The 24,808-nt window shown below is 45.9% G+C and overlaps 1 protein-coding gene across 35 annotated transcripts in view; it reads right to left on the bottom strand.

Annotated features, from left to right (window-relative positions):
- Positions 1–18,550, bottom strand: part of MED12L (mediator complex subunit 12L) — a 354,400-nt gene extending 335,850 nt beyond the window's left edge. For 34 of the 35 annotated variants that reach the window (XR_014824163.1, XR_014824164.1, XR_014824168.1 and 31 more), the window contains exons 1-2: positions 18,272–18,550; positions 17,194–17,417 (exon numbers count right to left, since the gene is read on the bottom strand). Coding sequence is in view for 26 of the 35 variants with exons in the window: in XM_084990033.1 (XP_084846159.1) it covers positions 17,194–17,292 (99 nt within the window). In the remaining 9 variants the exon portion in view is untranslated. Of the gene's footprint in view, positions 1–17,193; positions 17,418–18,271 lie in introns of those variants that run through there. The other variant, XR_014824172.1, reaches the window with a different exon arrangement.
- Positions 18,551–24,808: the final 6,258 nt, after the last annotated feature.

Raw genomic sequence — 24,808 nt, 5'->3', positions numbered from 1 at the left:
GGCTGTTTCCCCGGGGCAGCCAAAATGCTGATAAGAGAAGGCACTGCCATCAGCCTCCTGCAGAGAGAGCCAAGGGAAGCAGCCAGTCTGATGTGGAGGAGGCAGGACTCTCCAAAGAAAAGGCAACCTAGCATTTCCCCTGCCCCCACTAACACCTTTCATACCAGGGCTACATTTGCATCAAGGCCACATCTGAAACTCAGCTCTTTACACATCCACCCTCGTCTACATGGCTATTAATATTCACCCCTATCCACACCACACCTGCAGGCCGTCCGTCAGTCACTAACGGTGGGGACCCAGACACAACCCAAAGGATATGAGCTCGACACAAAACAGCAAGTCCTATCTTCACATCTGTACCGAGCGGCAGGCAAAAAGAGAAGAAAAGAAAATCATGGTCACAAGAATACCATTCCTGGTAAGAGCCAAACGGCTCAGGCAGGATGGATCTCCACTTACAGGGTGAGAAACTGAGGCTGAATTGGGCAGAGTGAACTGGTTAAGAGGCCATGTGAGAATCAGGCCCCCGAAGGTCCAGTGTGTTCTCCAAAATGGTGAGATCTTGGAGGAATCAGAATGATGTCAATCAACCTACACTGAGATCCCCAATCTTTTCTGTGAAATACCTCCACATTCCTCATGTGCCTATTGTAAATAATAAGAGAAAACCATATGTGAGGCACTCAGCATGGTAACAGGTACACACTAGGCACTTTATTCTTAATTTCTTTTTGTCTTTTTAAGGCCATACCGGCAGCACATAGAGGTCCAATCAGAGCTGTAGCCACCGGCCTACACCACAGCTACAGCAATACCAGATCCAACCACATCTGCGACCTACACCACAGGTCACGGCAATGCCGGATCCTTAACCCACTGAGCGGGGCCAGGGATAGAACCTGCGTTCTCATGGTTACTAGTCGGATTCGTCAACCACTGAGCCACGAGGGGAACTCCACTAGGCACTTTAAAATGCGCTCACCATGGTCATTATCATTAGGACCTTTTGCACAGCCAGCATATCCAGGCCCACACCATGCACACGTCCAGGGACTCAGTCACTCTCCACTGAAGCGGATGGAAATGTCCACCAAAGACGACATGCTGAACACACACAGCTCTTGGGGTAGGGGTGGGGTGGGGGAGAGACTGATTCCCCATTAGAACCTCCCTCATCCTTAACCAGGAGACAGGCGGGCCCTCCCCCCATCAGAAGGTGGGAGAGACTTTGATTCAAATTATATCCAAATATACTTAGCATTTATTCCACTCTTATCTAAATAATTGTAGCCCATTAATTCACATTCAAATCACATTCAGATGCATGTCACCCTTGATATCAAACACCTGGATGTGGCTCTCAGAAAAACTGTCAGGAAAATGCCAGAGAAAAATACTTGAACTTTTAGATTTGCATAAACATAAAGCAGGAAAGGAGACTTTAAGGTGTCCATAGCCAATAGATCCTGCCCAGAACTCTATTTAAGGCAGCCTCAGAAGGCAGTTTTCTCTTTGGAGCCCCCATTGCTCAGGTAAGTCACTGCCCCCACAATTCTTGCATTGCAATCACATCTTAATGTAAACTCTTCCTGTAAATCATATTTTTCACTTAGCACTGAATCTACCTCCCACAGGGCTCAGTGATTTGAGGGCAGAAAAAACAAACTCAAGCCATGGTTTCTGTCCCCTGAAGTGAACTGTCCGGTGAACTGACTCACTCTGCCCCCTAACCAATGGGGCTCCTTCTGTTTACTTCTTACCTGCACCTACCTGCATTCCTGACCCCGTGCTAGACGCACACACCTGTGGGAAGGTGTGTGGAGGGATTTCCACCAAATGAGCTGTAAACTCACAAAAAAGGAAAACTTGGGTGATATGGATGTAATCTTGTAAAAGTGCACAACACCCTTCTTCCTGCCTGGGAGAGGGAATCCTTTTTGTTGGTGGTAGCAGTGATGTTGTTCATTTGTTTATCAGAATAGAGAGGCTAAACCTGCAATTTTGAGCCAAGAAAACAAATGTCCACCTCTGAAAATGTAGACTGAAAGTCAACTTCTGTTAACAATGCTCAACCCCCACCCTTTATATTTTCAGGAGACTTCCTCATTCCCACCTCTTCCAAGGAGCATGGCCAACCTTCCAAGCAATCCTGACAGTTAACCACCACCAAGGTGGCAGGTACTGGAGTGACAGGTACTTGGAGGCAAGGTTGAAAGCATGGGACGAGTGATATAAACCAAAGCCCTTTGAGTCATCAGACCTTCAAGTAACCACAGGGTGAGTGGGGTGGGCAGGGAGAGGTGAGTGAGGAGGGGGTCCAAACATTCTTTCCAATTCAGCAATCAAGTAATTCTAGATACCTGTCAGTCACATCGCTAAAGACTGAGCACCAAAACTGTGTCGCTTTGAGATCCTTAAGGAGTTGAACCTACTACCATCCCAAGAGAACAGTGTCCAAGAAATCAAAGCACTTCCACACTCCTCTCCTACTTCCTTTGACCAGTTTGTTACCAACGGCCAATTCTTCTTCTCCAGTCCTATTTAAAGCCCTGATCAGTCAGGCTCTTTTTCCTCAAGCTTTGGTTACTAGAGCCGCCTCCCTCACAGCCTCCCTGACTCCACTCTCTTGCCATCCGGATTTATCAGGCATGAGCTAGTGAGATAAATCTGACAGCAGGACCTCATGAGCTCATCACCGCCCCCCACGCCCCAACCCACCAGGACTCCAGGACTCTAAGCTCAACCTGCACAGGCACTGCCCCCTCCCCCCATGCCTCCCTTATCCCCCCTTCAGCTCTTTCTTAGGAAAGAAAGGGTACAACCTGTACCCCCTCACTCGGATCCTGCCCCCTCACACCCTACATCCTCCAGGGAGACCTCCAAGTATTCAGCCTGCTCTTTTCTGAACTCACACAGCATTTTTAGCCTCACTATATATAGAGCAGAATGGTTACAGCACGAGATCAGAAGTCTAACTCCGACTCCATCATTACGCAGCAAGTGAAGTGACCACCTCCAACCCCCACCCTGCCTGCCCTGGGCCTCAGTTTCTTCAGCTGTAAAAAAAAAGGAGATAACAGTACCCACTGAAGAGGTGTTTGTGAGCCTGGCATAAACCAAACCTGTAACACACTCAGAAAAACCAACACAATTAACACTGGCTGTCTTGATTGTAATGTGGCACTTAAAGCACCCTACTGAATGTATAGGACACACCTCAGTTTTAAAATAAACAAAACCCAATACATTATTCATCTCTTTAAAATTGTTCTCTGTGCATCAGTGAACCAGATGTTAATTTCTACAGCAGTGCTACTCAGAGTGTGGTCTGAAACTGCCACCGGCCATCAAGAAGAATATGCAAAAATTGAGAGTTAAGTGCTTGGAAACTTTCATAGCAACCTGATACTGCTGCTACATTCAAGCAGCATTTCATTTTTCTAGTAATTTATTTTTATCATACATTTTTATCAGTCTGCAACAGATTGAAAATTAATTTTAAAAAACTGGTCCTTCACCACGGATATTTTGAGAAGCACTGTTCAGAGGGGACAGAAGCAGACTTCTATTTCTTTTCTACACCCCCACAGCATCGAGGACAGTGGGAGGCACATATCAAGTGCCAAGTCAATGAAAATATAACTTCGAAAACATGTTGATTGTTTAATAATGACTTAAAAGCAGATCTCATGTGAATAGTCGAAATGTAAATAGTACCCTCCAATTCACAATCATTTTGTTTTTCAAGGAGTTGACACTTAGTTTCAAACTGACCAAAGAGTAAAAGCAGCTGTGACTCCAAAAATATTTTTTCCATGCTGACTACTAGCAGTACTGTGTAGACCTTAAAAAAAAAAAAAAAAAAAAAAAAAAACCACCTAAGCAATGTCAATATTAACCTTCCTTTCCAAACTCAGGAGAAATATAAATTATTTAGCACTGCCTTGGACATAGTTTTGATAGAGCCTCTATACCTTTATGCAAACCAGCATCTTAGCAACAAATTCCAATGACATTTCAGACAAAATACATTATTATTTCTTCACTGCTGTCAATGCCTTAAATGATCCTAATCTCAACAACCTCATTAGATTAATCCATAAATGAAATGGCTGGGAAAGGAAAGCAGCAAATTCCACCAAATTTTAATTGACAGAAAGGTGGCATTTGCATAGCTGAGCTGTGGCACACTGGATGGGGGTTGAAGGCTGAATTTAGTCTTACCGAGGAAAATCTTTGTACATTCAAACTGACTCTGGAAATGCTTTTAGAAAATTAAAGGTAAACAGGGAGTCCTGTGTACATCCTGCTTCCCATCCTTTCTCAGAGGCAGCAATCTGTAATACTATACACAAGATGTTACTCCCCGTGAGACCTCAGTCCTCTGGCCCTAGGAACAAGTCAGCCTTGCTCCAGCAATTTCCACCTCTTCCTCTCTCTCTACTGTCCCCAAAGTCTATAGACATGCTCAAGTTTATGATTCAATACACTCTCGCTTTACTGAGCTACTTGCAATCCCTCTAAAGATTATGTCCCATTTCCCATCCCTGTACCTTTGCTTATACCCTCTGCCCAGAAGGCCTTGTCACCTGAAAAATGCCCACAATTCTGAGGACTTTTCTAATCCTCAAGAGAGCTGACTCCACCTTCATTGGTTCCCACCACCCCCACTGAACCCTTTAATGACTCGGTGCCCTGCACAAAGGCCTGCCATCTACTCAGAGTTCCTCTAGAGTAAGAACCATATCTTGCATCCCCATGCCCCGTACAGGGCTTCTAAGAACCATTTGCTAACAATGACTACCCTGTTTCCAGATCCAGTCAACAAATATTAACTTAACCCCTACCATATCCCAGACCCCTTCCTTGCCTCTGGTTATCAGTGAGTAATAAAAAGGACATGGTCCCTGCTTCATGGAAATTACACTGGTTAGAGGACAAAGCAGATAACAAAGAAATCAAATACAAATTGTGCTGAGTGCTGAGGAACAAATCATCACAGTGCAGTGATAAAGAGAAGGCAGCCTGGCAGCTGGAAGCCCACATGCAGAGATCCTGGGGAGGGAAACTGCTAAACTCGGAGACCAATGGAGATGTTAACTCTCCCTGTGGACCATTCGTCACCCCCACACCCATCTCCCTAACAACTTTCCTCCTGCTGCCATGGTCCAGGAAGCCCAGCTCTGGAAAGTTCCATCCTCAGAGTCTGCCTGCTCCCCCATCTCTCCGCATACTCTCCACAGGTGACCATAGCCAGACTTCAACCAGCCATGCACAAATCACACCCCAATCCAGATTTGTACTGTACTATTCGTATACAGTTCAATCTGGATTCCCCAGAGGCATCTCAAATTGAAAGTATTACTACAAAATGAGCTCATTCTCTCCACCCTTCTCTCCCCCACCTTCCCAACCTTAAAAAATTAACAAGTTCTTTTGTTCCCTACGGCATGTTAGTTTGGGGGCCACCATCAATCACCCACCTACTGAACCCTGTAAGCCAGTCTTCTCCATTTCCAAGACCTCAGTGGTTCCCAGGAGTTCCTTCATTCAGAACAACATACTTTAACGAACTAAATGTAGAACTAGAGATGAGAATCCAGACATTAAAGAAATTGGCAAAAATGTAACATCACTCTTTCTACTAATTTTTTGGGGGAGTCTGGAAAAATAATTATTGTTCATAAAAAACATTTTAAACACGAAATCAGGCTATTATTTTTAAATGAATAAATACGTGTTTCTAAAATTTCTCAGGTCTAATTTCTAACATGATAAATACTGAGGTATAAACTTACATAAAAGCCCTGTGGAATCCTCAAAAAGGCTTATCACAAAGGGGTCCCAAGATCAGAAAGTTTGGGAACCGCTGACCTAAGCTAAAAATGTCCCTATAACCTTGTACTTGTCCTTCTCACCTTACACATCCACTTAGCCAATTCTGCCATCCCAGTAACCTTTGTCTTAAATCCTCTCCTGCAATTTCTTCCTAAGCCTGGTAGGACAAAAGGACCCACCAAAGAAATCTCTATCAAATCCTGGAGGCTGTGAGTGTTACCTAACTTGGAAAAGGGGCTTTGCAGAGATAATTAAGTTAAAGTTCTGGAGATGAGATCATCCTGGATTATTCACGTGGGCCCCAAATCCAATAAGTGTCCTTATAGGGCACACCCAGAAAAGAACAGACAGAGAAGAAGGCCATGTAAAGATGGAGGCAGAAATGAGGCAGAAGTGGCCACAAAGAAGAGGCCAGGGGAGGAAAGGAATCATTCTCTCCTGAGCTCCAGATGGAGTGCAAACCCACCTATGCTCCCTTGTGACATCAGGCCTCCAGAGCTAGGAGAGAATAAATCTCCATTGTCTTAGGCCACCTGGTGGTACCTTGTTAGGCAGCCACGAAAAACTAATACACCCACCCCCCTGCCCGGAATGTCAGTGCCCACCAACGGTGACCCTCAAAGGCTCTGCCACCTCAAACCTCGGTCATCTTAAATCTCATTCCCTTAACACCCTTGAAAGGTACCTTGCAGCCTCCACCAGTGTCCAAATGCTTCGGCATAGCATGCAAGGGCCCCCGTATCTTGATCCCACCTTTCTTCCCACTCCAACCTGCATGCCCCACACCAGGCCTCAGGCCCACACCACACCCCATGTTCCTCCTGGCCTGGGACCCTTTATCCCACATCCTCAGCCCCATCTGCTCTACACATCCTCCAAGCCCAAGACTCAAAAATCTCCTCCTCCACTAGGTCCTGTCAAAAGGTAGGTCACTCCCTCGTCTTCATGGCACTTTATACATTCCCCTCAAAGAATATCTGAAACACATATTCTTTATTTACAGGTCTGTCACTCCTTCTAGACAAGGATTTCTCAACCTGGGAACCACTGACATTTGAGGCCAGATCATCCTTTGCTGTGGAGGGCTATCTGAAGCATTGGAAAATATTAGCAACATCCTCAGCTTCTGGCTCCTAGATGCCAGGAGCAACCACTACACCTGTACACACACATGCACATATCTGTAACAACCCAAAATATCTTCCAACACTGCCAGTGTCCCTGGGGAGGGGGAATCACCCCAGATGAAAACCGCTGCTTTGTACTGAAGCCTCTGGGGGTTCAGGACCCCAATGTTCTTAACATTCATTCATGAAAGACTGGGCCAGGCACTGTGCTCAAAGCCAGGGATAGAGTAGGAAATATGAGTCTTGGACCCTGTCCTCATGAAGCCACAGCTGGCAAAGTGCCAACAAGGTGCTCAATAACCATGATTGAATGACAGAATCTATTTGGCATAGACACACACATATATAGTAATGATTCCATCAGAATATGGAAAATAAAACCCCAGGGGCTAAAATTTTTCTCCCCTCTCAGGCCCTAGCATTTCCTATCTAAGGGGGGATCCCTTTACACAGAACGCCATGTAAGTGCTGCTCCCTGCAAGTGGACAACTGGCACAGCTTGTACGTTTGTATCTCCAAGAGAACTACCCATAAACAAAAGAGAAGCTCAACCAAAAAAATGAAAATTAGGCTCGATCCCCACACAGCCCACACAAGCCAGTGCCAGAACTATCCACATCAGAGGATATAGACAGGGCTGGGAACCTTCCACCCCAAAACAGGAAGCCAAGAGTGCCTGAGCTTCCAGAGTATTCTTCCCTCTGCCCGGGAGACACTACACAAGAGTCTGGCAAGCTCTGAGAAGATCAAATAAATGGCAAGCTGAACAGTCCCTAGACCTCACAGAGGCACGGGGTGCCCTAATGAGTAGTTCCCATTGCCAAGGCAACATGAGGGTGTTTACCAGAAGCAGAGGCTGTGTACAGAGGGCACGCCAAGTAAAGTTGCAAGAATGAATCAGTGCACAAAAGTGCTTGGCCAAGATCAGCCTTAACCAGTCACTTTAACCTCTCTGGGACTAAACTTTTGCTCATATCGAATGAGAAGGAAGAACTCACCTCTAAGTTCCCTTCTAGCTCTAGAACACACCCGTTTCCACGCCCCCCTCCCCAAAAACAGTCCTGACCCACAGAATCTCCCTCTCCACATAAAACAGAAGAGGGCTCTCTTCCTCCCCTCCCACCAAAATTCTTTCTGCCAGAAATGGAAATAAATAAAGAAGCCGTTTCCACTTCCCCTCAGCTTCTGATAGGCGCTGGACAAACAGACAAGATGCAGGTGGTCTCCTACCATGAAGCCAGAGATTAGGAGAACTCTGGCTGGTTATGTGATCATCTGGAGGGGCCAAAATGTAAATGGGAAGTACCATGACAACATTAGAAAGCTTTCAGCTACAAGAAATGGACAACTGGTCCAACGATGGTTTAAACCATGTGGACCTCTCTGGTTTATTTAACAAGGAGTCGGGGGAGGCAGGGGGGTGCAGTCCTGAGGCCAGTTCAGTAGTTTAACAACTTTATAAAGCCACTCAGTCATCTCCACCTTCCATCCACAGGCTTGTTGCCTCATGGTCACACGACAGGTGCCCTAGCTCCAACTATCATATCCTCTTTTTAATTTTCCAAAGACAGGAAACTAAGGAGCTATCAGGGCATTGAGAAGGCACTCTCCCCTGCACCTGTACTATTTTCAGCAAGGAATATTCTTCTCCAGAAGTCACAAAGCAGATTTCCATTAAATCTCTCCAGCCAGAACTCAGTCATATGCTCACTCCAAGCTGCAAGAGAGGCTAAGAAAGTGAAGATCTGGTTTTAAACAACAACAACAACAAAAAGTTTTGGGTTTTGTTTTTTGGGGTTTTTTTTTTTTTTTTGGTTTTGTTTTTTTGGGGGTTTTTTTGCCATGCCTGCAGCATGCATAAGTTTTCCAGCCAGGAATCTAATCTGCACCATAGCAGTAACAACGCCAGATCATTAACCCGCTAGACTACCAGGGAACTCCCAAAAATAAAATAAAATAAAATTTGTGTGTGTATGGGAAGCAGGCAGGGGAAAGCAGGGATAAGAATGATGGTGAAGTAGGCAACAAGGCCTCTGGCCCATACAGCTATACCTAGCACTACACTGGTAAATATTTAACAACCAGCTCTCAAAAAAGCTAAAACAAAATTGTAGCATTTGCAGTTTCCTTGGTGTAAATACACCACAATGCCAGACTTCAAGCTACCATCATGCTATTAATTAGCTCACCAAATTCCTGAAATTTTAATAACAGCTGGTACAAGCCTACTCTAGCACACCACCAAATTTATACCTCAACATCTGGTATCAATTAAGTTTACAGTACCCTTCCCATTTAAAACACTAGATGATTAGGCATTATTCTCTCCAGGTCCTAGCTGAGGAAAATGGCACAGTGCCCCAAATCACACTGCAAAGTGGCAGAGGTGGGATGCTCACAGAACAGCCTAACCCAACCTCGTCACACCTTTGGCAGGTCATACGTGACTATATTTACACCCTCAAGGTCCCTCTGCCTAATCCTTGGCTAAAAGGGCTCTAGCTTGGTTTGGAATCAACAACAAAGATGCATTCGGGTAAACCCAATCAGACTTACCTAATAGTTTTTCTTCAAGTTATTTCTACCAATAACAATGGTGTGCACATTTATTGTTCCAGTGTAGAATATAGTACAAAAAAGGAAATAAAAGTCACCCCTAAACCCATCCTCGAGATAGTAATTGTCTTACATGTGGGTAAATAATCCTTCCAGATTATGTGTATATGTATATTTTATATATGAAAAGTAGAAATCCTGCTACTGTGTAACATAGTGACAGTTTTCTTTTTAATGCAAAATTTCGAAAACAGGATAATGTAAGAAACTCCCTTGTCACCATCATTGCCCAACTTCAGAAATCATCTCAAGACAGTAAAAAGCCCAAGCATTTTGATGTTCCCTTCTCAGACTGGAATGCATAGGAGGCAGGTACCTTCTCTGCACTTCCCTTGGATTTCTGCCCCCAACTAGCTTTCCCCACTCAGACCCTCATCCAGGCTAAGTCAACCAGCTCCTTTCACCACTGCTTGGAGTACACTAGGAAAGGGAACCTTTAATCATGTTCACTCTTCTTATGGACACTTCCACCTTCTCTAATTTCTCCCTAATCTTTTAAGAAGCCTCACAACTGGGGTTCAGAACCTCATTAAACATGAGTTTCAGAAGTTCCCATTGTGGGACAGCGGAAACAGATCTGACTAGGAACGATGAGGTTGTGGGTTCGATCCCTGGCCTCGCTCAGTGGGTCAAAGATCCAGTGTTGCCGTGAGCTGTGGTGTAGGTCACAGAGGCAGCTCAGATGTGGTGCTGCTGTGACTGTGGCGTAGGCCGGCGGCTACAGCTCTGATTAGACCCCCAGCCTGGGAACCTCCATATGCTGTGGGTGCAGCACTAAAAAGACCAAAAAAAAAAAAAAAAAAAAAAAAAAGAAAGAAAGTGAGTTTCAGAAGAAAAACATCTTTGGAGTTTCCAACTTCCACTCACTCCATTCTTTTACTTCTGCTTTGTTCTCATCTGGACACATGACATGACTGCTAAGTGGTTCAACTAAAATCCTAGGATTCTTTATCCTCATCTTCTCCCACTCAGTGCTCACCCAAGGCAGTCTGCCCTCCAGACCTCACTTCTTCGCCGTCCATTTTCTTAAGAATCGCATTGTATCTCTACAGGTGCCAGTCTAAGTGAAATATCCAACAGGCTAAAGGATGGTGGCTGCACTCCAAGTTAACAGTTTTACCTGAGTTCTGAAAGAGCTTGGTTGAGAACCCAGGCCCACAGTGAAACATAACCTCTATAGCCTCCAATAAGTTCAAAGGACATGCTCATGGGACAAAGCAAGAACTGCTCCCCTGTACCCCAGTTCGGCGAAGTGCTTGCAGAAGGGAGCTGTGAATATTTCAAGCATGGAATTCTATTCTGTCATAAAACACGTACTGCTGACAGAAAAAAAGCCTATGCTGGGAACTATGGGTATCAGAACAGAACTTCAGCAGAGAAAGTAGCTAAATGCATTTGGAATATACTAATACTTTGAGTAGTGTATTTGTCTAAAGACTCCAACACATCAAATATTAAAGAGCAGGTGAAATAAGGGGGATTCACAATGGTCTCTACAAGTAAAGACACAAACTAAAGCAGTGGTTCTCAAAACTTCATGTGTTTAGGAATCACCTCCAAAGTGTGTTCAAAATGCAAATTTCCCAACTTCTTTCCCAGAAATTGCGATTCAGCAGGTCTAGGGTGGAGGCAGGGTAGCATGGGTGCATTTTTAACAAGCATCTTTGACAGTGCTGCTGCAGGTGTTGGCAGTCCCTGAGAGATGACAACCCCTTGAGTTCCTCTGCCTCAGCCACAGTTTGGGCAACACTCTTGTGAGCAGTGGAAGAAGCAGGGCCTCTGACCCAGTGGTTCTTACACTGGTTCTGGCCTAAGATTCTCAGGAGGCATAAGTTAAATATACAAATGACCCTCCTGAACACTGGTATTCAGGGGGATCTCTGATGGGGCCCTGAGGCCAGCCAATTCATCTCAGGAAGCAGCTTTCTCCCTAACCATCTCTGACTTTTGGTCCCTGGGACAATTGGTCAAACTGTCCTCTCTTCCCAGCCAACTTTATCAATATCCACACTCTCAAAATTTATTAAGAAACAAAATTTCACGTCCTCTCACCCTACCTCCCCAGCTGTTGCTAAAACAAGCATTTAATATGTTAAGAATTTTAGATGCTGGAGTTCCCGTCGTGGTGCAGTGGTTAACGAATCCGACTAGGAACCATGAGGTTGCAGGTTCGGTCCCTGCCCTTGCTCAGTGGGTTAACGATCCGGCGTTGCCGTGAGCTGTGGTGTAGGTTGCAGACGCGGCTCGGATCCTGCGTGGCTGTGGCGTAGGCCAGTGGCTACAGCTCTGATTCGACTCCTAGCCTGGGAATCTCCATATGCCATGGAAGCAGCCCAAAGAAATAGCAAAGCCAAAAAAAAAAAAAAAAAAGAATTTTAGATGCTAACAAGAAAACAGACATTACCAAAGTTAAACCAGCATTGGGACAGTTAAGTGTTATAAATACTCACAATTGCTGGTTAGGAGTTCTTTCTGCATTTTATTAATTTGCTCGAGAACTATTTACTGAGCACCTAGTCTCATCCCACACACTAGGCAGTTCACAACTGTGCACGCCACAGACAAGCCCTTGCTCTCATTTAGCTTACATCCTGGTGTGGGAGGAAGACCAGGGACAGAATCAAGATCCTAATAAGGGAATTTCAGACAGTGACAAGCACTACAAAACACATTAACACAAGATAATGAACTAGCAAGGATGAAAGAAGATGGGGTAAAGGGAGGCCTCCTTTCCAGGGAGTCTCCACAAGTAAATGACAGGAAACATGACTGCAAGGGCAGCAAGGGACAGGAACCTAGACACGAAAGAGCTGGCCTGCTAGGAGAGAGAGGTGGCCATTGGTCCCACCCATCCTGCCAGGAGGGGCTGAGCAGGTCAGGAAGGGGCCACATCTCCAAAGGCAGGTCTTAGGGATGTTATTCTAAATACGATGAAGCCTGGGGACCATTTAATGAAGGAGACGTTATACTAATAGTAGCTGACCTGCACTGGGCACCATCTGCAAGCCAGGCACCCTTCAAATCTCATTTTATCTTCCCAGCAACCCTGTGAAGTAGGAACAAATAAGAACCCCATTCCAGATCTGTCAGATCCGAGTCAAATAGGCAGTAAGGGATGCAGCCAGAGCACAAAGCCAGGTGATCTGGCTACAGGCAGTGCTTGCAGAAGTGGGCAAGGGCCAGAGGAGCAGGGCCTCAAAGGCCTAGGTAAGGAGTTTGAGTTTTAGTCCCAGCGTAATAGAAAGCCAATAGAGAGGGGACTAGACTTCCCACTCATTCCCTTAGATCTGAGCTCAAAGAGAGCACAACTTCTGGGGGAACCTACCAAACACTAGCCTGGCTGGATGCTAGACCAAACTACTGCAACTTCAGCCACATAGAAATGTCTCCTCCTGCCCTGCCAGCATCAGAAAGAACTCTCCAGCCCCTGAGGAACTGAATGCCACCTTCTCCCTAGGTCAGGATCTCAAAAAGTGAAGCCTTGGACCACCAGCATCAGATCACCCTGGATCTTGTTAGAAATGCAAATGATGGGGGCCCCACCTCCCTACTGAATCAGAAAAACCCAGCCATCTGTTTTTAACAAGCCCTACAGGTGTGTCAATTATACACAGGCAGACACCCCCACCCCCACCCGAGTTGTGCTCTACTTGTCCTTGGGCAGCCTCTGCAGTGCACACCAGGACATCCTCCCCCAGAGCCCTGCTGATAGGGTTCTCCAGCTCTTCATACCTAGAAATCTCACTATTGCCCCAACCTATTTGTCTAACTACTTTGGTTTCCTGAAAACATTTACTACTCAGCTGTCTAGGCCGCTTCAACCCCGGAAGTAAAACTCCTCTTCCTTCCTGCTTCTAGAGTTTAATTCTGCTTTCACGTCCTCTGAGGTGGACAGCAAGGATAATTTCTGCCTTAACCTAGACCTTCCCTAACACCCCTCGGTCACCAGATCTCTCTTTATTCATCCATTCCCACTTTCATTCATACATTCCTACAAATATCCATAACCCCAGCATCCTAACTGCACTGGGTGCCAGGTATTGAAGTGATTCCTAAATGGTTCTCATTCCCACCCTCTCAAAACTAACCCATTAGTGGGGGGTGTCGGGGCAGGGGGGAACATGTAACTGTGTATGTAATTAAAACTATATACTTATGTTAGAAAGGCCTCTGGGGAGGTCACTGGGCTGAGATGTGAATGATGAAGAAGCAGAAACTACTGGCAGTAGTTTATAACAGCAAATACCTGGATCCTGAATCCATGCCATACACTGGTCTAGGTGTTTTACGTGTATTATCCATGTAATCTTCCCATAGCCCTAAGGGGCAAATGACATTCTCATCCCCACTCTACAGGAGGGAATAATAAGACATAGGGAGAAAAAGCATATGCAAATGGCCAAGCCAGGATTCAACCCAAACACACACACAGGCTCCACAGCCTACCCTCCTAACCACAGGCTTTGATGAGAAGATCGAGGTGGTAACGAGGGGGAGGCAGACAGGTGTCCAGGCAGACAGAGCAGCATGTGTAAGAGCCCTGGGGCAGAGGGAAGAAAGGAAGTTGAGCATATTGGTGAAACAGGAAAGTAGTGAATGGATTGGGAGGCTATTTGGGAACTGAACTGGACAAGATGTGCTAATAGATGTATTACGGGATGTAAGGGAGAAGGAGTCAAGGAAAGCTCCCAGTTTTCTGATGTCCTGTTGTCAAGTCTTGAAGACAGAGGGTAAAGTATTATAACACAAGATATACTCAAGTCCTTGAGGCACAGAGGCACTGTAAGCTCTCAAATAGACTCATCAATCAAGCAGGTTAAAGCTTCCAATTCCCACCCCATCCCCACTTCTCTGCAGGGGGTCTCTATTCAAGGGTTCCAACCTATCCCCTGAGAACTATTTTCCAGAACACTATTAGCACAGGGGTAACAACAACAAAAGCTATAGCGACACTAATGAGAATAGCTTCTACCAGGAGGGGAGTTTTGAGCACAAAAATGTAATGCATTTAGAATCAGGGTTCTCAAATTTTTCTGAACAGCACAATTACACTCATTTACAAATGAGAAGTTATGCAGCTTGCCCAAGGCCACACAAATGCAAAGAGACTGAACCAGAATCCAAATTCAGGTCTGCCCAACTTGGAAGCCACACTTCCTCCATTATCAGCATTTCCCACAAGGTGAAACACATCTCTCTGACAGACTACACCAGTGGTTTTAGGTGAATTTTTTAGCTTTAGCAGCTATGGTCTTGTTTTAATACAAATAATTGTGTGTGTGTGTATAATATCAAATAAATAAATATTTTAAATGAGACATATACATGATTTGATATAAATTTATATATATGTACCTATGTAAGTGTATATGTGTATACCTTCTCAAATACATGACATCTTGTGTATTACTGCCTAGGAAATAAAAAGTTTCCTAAAAGTTAATTTAAAGAAAGCATTAGCTCTAAGTCAAGTATACTCCAATAAAATTTTTAAAAATTAAAAATTTTTAAAGAAACATTAGAATAAAAGTACAGGTGAGGCAGAGATAGGAGAGAAATCCCGAGGCAATGAATGACTAAAGGTGATAAAATACAGCTCACCACAGCACGGCCCAAGAACAGCCAAGCACCTGTTTCATATAGTACTCAAATTTGGCTACAGCTACACACAACTCTGACTCTGCTCCAGAGAGATAAAATGCTGGTTGCCTCGGGGAAAATGGAATAACATCAGAACAACACAATTTAACATAAATCATCCTTCACACTGTATTGGTCTTGACATAGACACTGGTTTGATAGCCCAACTCCTCTGCTTATTTACCACACACCTTAAGTAAGCTTTCCTAGGCCTCACTTTCAGTTTGTCATAAGGAAGTTATGGAAAGTGGGCTCTAGGTCACTTTTGCCTTTAAAGTTCCAGAAAATGTCATAAGACCTTGAAATCCAAAATTATTTTTTCTCAGAATCATAGAGGCCCCAATCCTAAATGACTGTCAACATGACAGTAAATACTAAATAATCCCACATGGCCCCCCAGGCCACTATCCCTTAACTGGGAAGATGCTATCAATTATGCTACCCTCTGGAAAGATGTGACAAGAAATTAATTACAAGATGATAAAGACAGGCCTATGTCCCTGTCCAAAGGAAAACTTTCAGAATTTTTCTACCACAAATTTTTAAATTATTAACTTTCTTTATACTTGTTTGTTAGTGTTATTTCATCTGGAACAATTAACTTTTTTCTTGGTCAGGGTATTAGGGAGAGAAATGGATGGGGAAGAAATCTGCAAAATCTCATCAAACTCCTATCCTTAGGTGAAGGCTCCACTGAGAACCACCTGTAAAACCCTCCCAGCTTCAATTTGAATTACTCTACAGATGCCCAAACATGTTTAATGTACTAAACTTCTGAAAGTTGTCACTCCTTATCTTTCAGAAACATTAACCAAGTTTAACCAAAACAAGCATTTTTCCTCTAGTATTGAAATAGACACATTTATCAAACAGGAAGTCTTAGGGACCCTTCCTGGCCTTCTTCAGAAAGCTGGTTCTACGATGTCAGTGAGCCTGTTAACTTTTAACAGAAGGTTTTTAGATTCCCAGAAATAGAAGTTCTGAAATAGGCTCACTTCATGTGTAGCTCAAGAAAACAGAGGATGGGTGGGCTGCAGCTGGCAAACTCAGAAAGCACAGCTGGGTAGCAGGTGATCTTCAAAAAAAAAAAAAAAAAAAAAAAAAGGCAAATCCCTGGGCAAATTGTGTAGCCAGGGGTGATCATTATAACTGAAGAGTTGTTACATAATTACTTGTTAACTACAAACATATACATGGCTACAAAATGTCATGGTTACTCTAGCCATTGAAGCTAGTGTATCTAGAGCAAGAGTCAGGTTTCTCCAATTAATTTCATTCAAAGAAATTAACAGCTCAGGAACCTAGTCCCTTCCAAGGTAACCCGACTGCTTTTACATATACAAAACAGCCTCCAGTAATTAAGCCAGTTGCCCGGCGATGAAAATCAGTGTTTCCCTTTTACATTGATTTTTTATGGGGAGAGGGGAAACAGAAGTGCGTCCAAAGAGTAAATATTCCATCACTTCGATAAAAACGACTTCCACTCTAAATTGGAAAATTCGAACAGAAAGGATCTTCCTCCCACCCCACCCCCTTCCCTGCTCAGCTGGCGCAAATCCCAAGACCTGTGTCGGATGCACCGCATTCCAACATTTTTCAAAAAGTTTACGAGGATTTACCGAAGCGGCGGGGAGAAAAATAAAGCAGGCTGAAGCGGGGGAAAGGGAGCTGGAGGGTTTCCGCAAGGAAGAACCGGGTGAAGCGCCCGGCTGCGCTGTGCAAGGCCCGGGAACAGGGAAGCGACCCGGCACCCGGAGAGCTAGCTAGCGCCCTAGTGGAGCGCGGAGACTGACAACTGCTCCGTCTCCATTGCCGGGGGTCCCCCAGGCCCCCAGCCCAGACCCCGCCGCCAGTCCGCTTGCCGACCCTTCCCCCGCAGCGCCGGCGATGCCCCGCTGGGCCAACTTGGCCCCGGGTCAGCGCTGCGGAGCGCGGCTCCAGTTGCGGGAGAGGCCGCCGGCGCCCTTACCTCCTTCTGCTTGGGGTCCTGCGGGTAGACGTCGGGCGGCCCGAGCCGGGGGCGTTTCAGCGGTCTCTGCTCATAGCTGAGAAGCCCGAAGGCGGCCATGATCTCTCATGTTAACCGGCGAAATGAATGAGAGTTGGAGCTGGAGCAGCCGCCTCTGAGCACCAGGGAGCAGCACTTTGCAGACAGACTCCCTCTCTCCCCCTCCTTGCTCGCTCGCTGTGGCGCTGCAGGCAGGAATAAAGCAGGTTGGATGCTGCCGCTGCCCGGCACGCAGACACGCACTGATGGGGGCAGCCTTAGGCTGGCACCCCGCTGCGCTGGAGCCCCTGGGACATACCGCTACCGGAGGGGCTTGGAGGTCTGCCAGGGTCCTCCGCGGCGCCCGCCCCCGGTCCCCTCCACCCAGTCCCCAGGGGGAGGAGCAGCTGATGGGAACGTGTGACTTTTTTCACCAATGGACCCAAACACAACCCAGCCCGGCGCAGGGTGGGGGAAGGGCACGGGGGGAAAAAAAAAAAAAAACTTTTCTTGGCGCCCCAGGCGGGTGGCTCAAGTGCTCGCCCAAGGAAAGGGTGGCCCTCCTACCCGAGGGAGAGAATGCGGAGCGGCCCGCCCCTGCCCCGCTCTTCGGCTGAGACCTTCCCCCGCCACCACGCGCCCCGCAGACCTCGCCACCTGGGCGCGGACCTGGCTAGGAAGGAGGGAAGCCTAGGAGAGAGGCCTGGAGGGAATGAGGGAGTCAGGGATGCGGACGGTGAGGAAGCGGTCAAAGCCTCCTAGACGCCCACAGGGCTCCGGTGGCGCATCCGCGGCTCGGGTCCCCTCGGCGGCTCTGGGAAGGCGCCGAGGCGCACTGCTGGCGGTCGCGGCGGCTGGAGGGGGCCGTGCTCACGGTGGCTCGGGGCCGACTTAACCCTTTGCTGCCCCTCCAGGGGCTGGGGAAGGAGGGGGGTTGAGGATTGGCAGCGAGAGCCGACGGGGGCAGCTAGTCCGCGGGCGTCTCGAGCTCCTCCTGCCAGCCGCCCTCTTCCCAGCCGCAGCTCCTCCTCCCTCCCAACCCCCGCCCCCAACAGTTTACCTGTTGGTCCCCGGCTAGTGGGCAGGGGCCGCCGACAGCGGCGGCACTTGGGCGGCCGCAGCCTCCATGATTCGGGCTGGGATGGGGGGAGGACTGGCTTTGATCTGATTTGTAAGGTATCGGTCTCGGCCAGGAGAGCTCCAGGGACGCCGCGAAGTTTGCCACTGTCTGGGGGCGGCTGGCGACGCCGGCTCGCCGCCGCCGGCGTTCTCGCCCCCACGGCCCGGGAGCGCGAGCTTCCGAGTTGGCGGACGGCGGCGCGGCGGCCGCACTGAGCATGCCCAGCTCGGCTGCCGGACCGCGGAGGAGTTGGCTGCGAGCGCGCTCCGATCCGCCTCTCCGGGTTTTCACAGCCGCAGAGCGCGCAGCCCGCGGGCCGGGGCGACGGAGCTGGCCCTGGGGTGAAACTGGGCAAGGGAGAGGGCGCCCCCAGGATCCCTTTCCCGGCCGCAGCCTGCGCCATCCTCCTCGACCTTTCCTAAAGTCGCTGTCCCCTCGGCCTGAGCCGGAAACCTCACCTGCGCCGGGCTTGCGGAGGGAGGGAAGGGATCCTCCAGGGGAGACCTTGGTCATCCAATCCGCCTGCGCTCCCCGCTCGCTTTGGGGCGTGGGCACCCAGATGCTGGGCCACCTGCCGCGAGCACTGCTAGACCGGAGCCGCGGAGGCGGGCCCAGTCTGTCCCGAGGGACCTCACGGGAGGCGCGCCTGGGAGGATGCGCTCGGCCAAGAATGATGGCTGCCATTTATGGAGCCCTTGCTTCGTGCCAGGGTCTTGGCAGTAAAGGTCTCTGATCCTTAAAAAAAATAAAATAAAATAAATTTTTAAAATTACAAGGCTTTACTGTACTCTTTTTATAGATAGAGAAATCAAGTCAGCTTAGGGAGACCTGGTGGCTTGCTCAAAGCCACAAAGCAAACTCTGCCGGATCCTAAGTTTCTGATCAGTTCTCCACGACTTGGAATTGGAAGGCCTGAAATGCCCTTGCCCGATAAGGTCAGGTTCTCCCACCTTAAGGAATTTCTCAGACTCCTAGTTCCATCCTCTATAAGATGATGGAAGCAGAATCTAACCCAAAGCCTTTGCACAGTGCCTGGAACATAGTAGGTGCTCAGGAGATGCTGGCTAACCCTAATGATCTACTTAACACTGCCGACTTTGAGCAAAGGATGGAGGGGAGGGGTGAGAAAAGGGTAGATAAGGCATGGCAACTTTGTAGGAGGCTAGTTCCTCATTCCCGACTCTGACCTATTAGCACTTCCCAAAGCACTTCCCTGAAGCCAAGTCAGGCCTGTAGTTTTTGAAATCTTTACTCAGTCTGAGCAAGTACTTTTAGAAAACAGTTACTTCCACCAAGAGGCATTTCCTGACAGCTCTCCGCACCCTCCCCCAAGGATTTCTCTTCCATTTATACCCTAGGTGTAACTTCAAAGCTGAACTTGCGCTTGGGGTATAAGCATCCATCAAATCGAGATTCCTTGCTTGAGAAACAGCAATTAGACAGTTACCTAATTTTATTAGGAAAATTGTCAATACATCAGAACACTACACAGAAAAAATGGCATAGTGAACCCCCAAGATTTCATCTCCCATCTGTGACAATTACCAAGGTTTTGCCATTCTCTTTTAATTCCACCCACCCCCCGAAACAGTGACATACACTGGAGGGGACAGTAATTGTTCACTGCTGCAACATAGTTACTTAACATGGAACCTGGCCTATAGCGAGCTCTCAAAAAAATGCTTGTTGGCTGGTGGCATGGATGCTAGGTGGGTGAGTAGGTGTGTGGATAGATTGATCACTGATGGTACCTTGGGTATGCCTTGTGCTGATACACAAATCTGGTAGGGAGATGTAACCTAAATTCTTCCTTTAGAATATCTTGGCCTCCAATTGTCCTCCACAAAGGAAAAAACTTGTAAAGGACTCAAAATGCTATCTAACTATAAAGACTTTAAAATCAAAATGAGTTAGCAGTGTGTCTACTGTTTGGGTAAAAGTGAAAGACAGTTTTCTGCTGGTCTCCCTTCTTAATTCCCTACCTTTTTTTTTTTTTTTTTTAAGGCAGCACCTGCAGCATATGGAAATTCCCAAGCTAGGGGTGGAATCAGAGCTGCAGCTGAGACCTACACCGCATCTTGAGGCAATGTGGGATCCTTAACTCACTGAGCAAGAGCGAGGGATGGAAACTGCTGAGCCACAACAGGAAATCCCCTCCCTTGTTCTGAGACACTCTAGCATGGATTTTTTTCCCTCTCATCATTTAAAAAGAAAAAGTGACATTTTGAGTATGCTGAGACAATTCCTCAGAAATCATCTTTTTACTACCTAGACTTCCCAGGGGTTTGCCTCCCTCACCCTGGCATTTGCCCTCTTCACAACCCACCATCATCTACCAACCCGACTTGCCTTAATGCCTCACCCCAGTTCGCTTTCACTCCTGTTTCCAAATATGAAATTCCCAGGCCCTTTTTTTTCTGATAGCCACCTAAGGACATTCCTTAGAGTCCGGACTCTGTAATGAAGCCCACAAAAAACTCTTGAGGCACAAAAGCATCCTTTTGTTCTTTTAGAACTCTTAGCACTTAATTTTCATTCTCTTATTTTTTTCTCACCAGTTTTATTGGGAAATAATTGACACCCATCACTGTACAAGTTTAGGTATACAGCAAGATGGTTCCACTTACAAATATTGTTACTGAAATAGTTTCACCTAACATCCATCTTCACATACAGATACAATAAAAAGAAAGAAGGAAAGGAAAAAGGAAAGAATGTTGTCTTTTTGTCATAAGAAGTCTTAGGATTTACTCTCTTAACAACTTTCCTATATATCATACAGCAGTGTTAACTGCAGTCATCATTTTGAACATTACATCCTATATTAATTTATCTTATGACCAAAAGTTATATCTTTTGGCTACCTTTCTCCATTTCCCCCGTCCCTCATCCTCTGCCTCCGGTAACCACAAGTCTGATCTTTTTCTGTGAGCTTGGTTTTGTTTTGATTTTGCTTTTGTTATTAGATTCCACATATAAGTGAGATCACACACTATTTGTCTTTTTCTGTCTGATTTATTTTACTTAGCAAAATGCCTTCAAGGGCCATCCATATTGTCACAAATGGTAGGATTTCCTCATTTTTTTATGGTCGAATAATATTCTACAACATCTTTATCCATTCATCCATTAGTGGATACTTGGGTTGTCTCCATATCTTGACTATTGTAAATAGTGCTGCTGTGAATATGGGGGTACAGTTATCTTTTCAAATTAGTGTTTTTGGTTCCTCTGGCTATCTTTCCAGAAATGTTCACTCTCTTCTTTTAATACCTCATCATTTATAAGCAGGCATTCAAACTTGCCCCACTGAATAGTCTTGTTCCCCATCCCCACTTTATCCTCTTTCTCTCCTTCCATTTCAGAGCTGTCTCTAAGCTCACTAAGGCCAATTAACATGGTGAGCTTAACATAAAGCCACGTGTTCTCTGCTGTGCCTGAATTTCCTTCACAGCGCTGGTTAATACAGCAGATAGGCCTAAATTCTCATGGAGTAATGTGAGTCTCATTTGCTACTGTGCCTACAAGGGGCATCTTATCTTTACCTGTCTAATGACTTTCTCTGCCCTTCCACTCCTGGGCCTGGAAACAGTTTGCATAGAACATAAATTACTCAGAGAACACCAGAGGCTCCCCAGAGAGGCCCTAGCTTAGACCTCAGCCCAGTAAAAAGAGATGAGTTAAGCACCCATGGAAGTTTACTACAGATGGTGAGGGAAAGGGATTCAAATGTAGCCAGAGAAGGAGGAAGTCTTAAACCATTTAAAGCATCTAGGACTTTATCCTCCAAGTATGGAGCTAAATCTCTAGGGCAGTTTTGTGGGTTGACAAGTGATTAAAAGCTTGTAGAAAGAGGTGCGACCCTTTTTCTTAGGGTCCTTCATACCCAAGGACTCCTCAAAGATCCCTCCGCAACAAGAACCCCCCCTAGCTGCTTATGTTCTGTCAGCAAGCCTTGGCTTTCAAAATTCTACAAGGAGCCTCTCATCATTGGGACCCCTTTTGTGCTCTTGGACAAAGTCCCTTTAAGACAGCTCACAGCTGGCTTTCTCTTCCTATGTTTTGTCAGTAGGAAATTCACAGATGTCCTTTGCCTGCACATACTCTGGTGCAGGCCTTTTCTCACCAGCCATCTCTCCTGGCCCACCATGGACACATTCTGCAGGCCACGGCTCTTCACCCTGACAGGTCTCAAGTCTGGGTCAGGTTCATGTTAACTGCAGCAGACAGAGGTTAAGTGCCCAGGCCATTGGTTCCCTCAAAACTCTTTTCATGAGGTTTGAGGTGGAGAATACATTTTCTCCAGAAAAAGGCAGAGGCACAATCATATTTGCTGAACAGATTTCAAAACATGAGAGTAGAGAATGACTAGGAGCAGAAACAAAGTGTTGACCCTTCAGAAGCAAAGGTCCTATTATCCCCTATCTTACCGATTAGCACATGAGCCTCCACAGGTGAAGTAACTGGCACAAGGCCACTGAGTGAGCAAGTGGCAAAGCCGGGATCAAATCTAGAACCCTCTGATTCTCCAACTTATGCTCATTATTGTCAGTGTGCTATGTGTATTAATTATCATTTACATAGCACTTATAAAAGTGAACCTTAGAAGACAGGTCTGGCATAAGAGAAGCAAAACGCCCGACAGCTCACTCTGCCATAGAGCACACTTCCACTCAAGTGGAAAGAAACAATTCTCAGTGTAGTGCCTTTAGGTGAAGTAATTAAAGTTGCTGGGTTTCCCCGTGGGACTGATGCTTGTCCAGGTGTATGTATTACTGTGTTTTGTTAACAGATTGTCTACAGGCAGGCTTGCTTACTTTCAGTTTTTCTTATACCCTGTTATATTCAAATGTATTTGTCCTGTGCCTACTTCTGGATCAAAAAATAAAAAATTCCCCCTTTATTCTAGACCTTTTTTCAAAAAGGGGGAGAAGGGTTGAGAACGATGGAGAAGGAATCAAAACAGAGAAAAGAAAAACAGAGGATTCATCTGGGGACATTCCAACCAAATGGAATTTTTTAATATAGTCTTTAGGCTGCTTAGGGAAACGTGAAGAATACAGATATTCAGGAGTTCCGGTAGTGGCTCAGCAGAAACGAACCCAACTAGTACACATGAGGATGTAGTTTTGATTCTTGGCCTTGCTCAGCAGGTTAAGGATTTGGCATTGCCGTGAACTGTGGTATAGGTCACAGATGCAGCTGGATCTGGCATTGCTGTGGCTGCAGCTCCAATTCGACCCCTAGCCTGGGAACTTCCATATGCTGCAGGTACAGCCCTAAAAAAAAAAAAAAAAAAAAAAAAAATATTGGGACTCCCTAAAGCAGCATTGACAATGGAATGATATTGCTAGCTAAATATGTACTTTTAGATTTTCTAGTAGCCACATTAAAAAGGTAAAAAGAAATAGGTGAAATTAATTTTAGTAATACTTTTGTTTAACCCAATATAACCAAAAAATCAACATGTGGCCTATTTTTTAAAATGTATTGATGAGGTATTTTACATTCTTTTTTTAATACTCAGTCTTGGAAATCTGATGTGCATTTCACACTTAAAGTACATCTTATTTCAGACCAGTCAAGATTCATGTGTTCAGACATGGCACATGGCTAGTGGCTACCATATTGGTCAGCTCAGTTCTGCCGGGATGCTTCGGTCCTAGTGAACCTCTAACATATAGAATCTTAATAAAAATCACTGAGGAAGCAGATGAGTTTCCAAATGAAAAGAACAAAAAGTAATGAGAGGAGTAAAACAGGAGAAAGATGAAGAAAGAAAGAAGAAAAGACAACTTGGGAAGACAGTGGATACCCCAAAAGCTCTTGGTAGCTTGACAGAAGTGCTAGGGGACATGGACATGAAAACAAAATTCTGGGGACTGAAAATCAAAGGATGAGATAAGAGAGTTTTGAGTTCCAAAGCTGAAAAATGACAAGGCTAAAGATTTAACCTCATTCACCAGCAAAGTGGTGTCGCCACATTTACAAAAAGAAGGATGGCTGGTTGATTTCTGGAGAGGGATCACCGCACACAAATGCAGAGCAATGTCAATCGGGGTCACATACTCAGCTTTTTCAGCACCAGAATCTTATTTTGTTCATTTACCCAGAGCTGTTCAAAGCCCCACAAGGCAGACAAATGCTAAACACACTCATGAGAGAGAATTCAGTAGAAAATTCAACACACAGGAATAGTCCTTTCCAAGGACTGAAATAGGTATAGTGCCTTATCCAGATCACCCCCACCCCCACTCCCACCCTTGGCAAGTTTTCAAGTTTGTTGTAAAACCGAATTAGTAAGCATAAGTGTTTTTTTTTTTTTTTTTGGTAAGCATAAAATTAAAGTAAGGAAATTTAGATAATCTCTGGGGAATGTTCACTCCAATTGTCCCACAGTAGAACTCATCTCCCTTGTGACAGGAACAGGACACATGCCACGCTTTGGCCCAGTGGTGCCTTGGGCAGGTTGTTACT

This window comes from Sus scrofa, chromosome 13 (assembly GCF_054392235.1).
Source record: "Sus scrofa isolate SSC_HxYL_T2T_F1_AM1 chromosome 13, Sscrofa_HxYL_maternal_Yorkshire_Landrace_v2.0, whole genome shotgun sequence".
NCBI classification, from domain to species: Eukaryota; Metazoa; Chordata; class Mammalia; order Artiodactyla; family Suidae; genus Sus; species Sus scrofa.
Note: the sequence above shows the minus strand (reverse complement) of the source record. Positions and strands in the feature narration are given on the sequence as shown.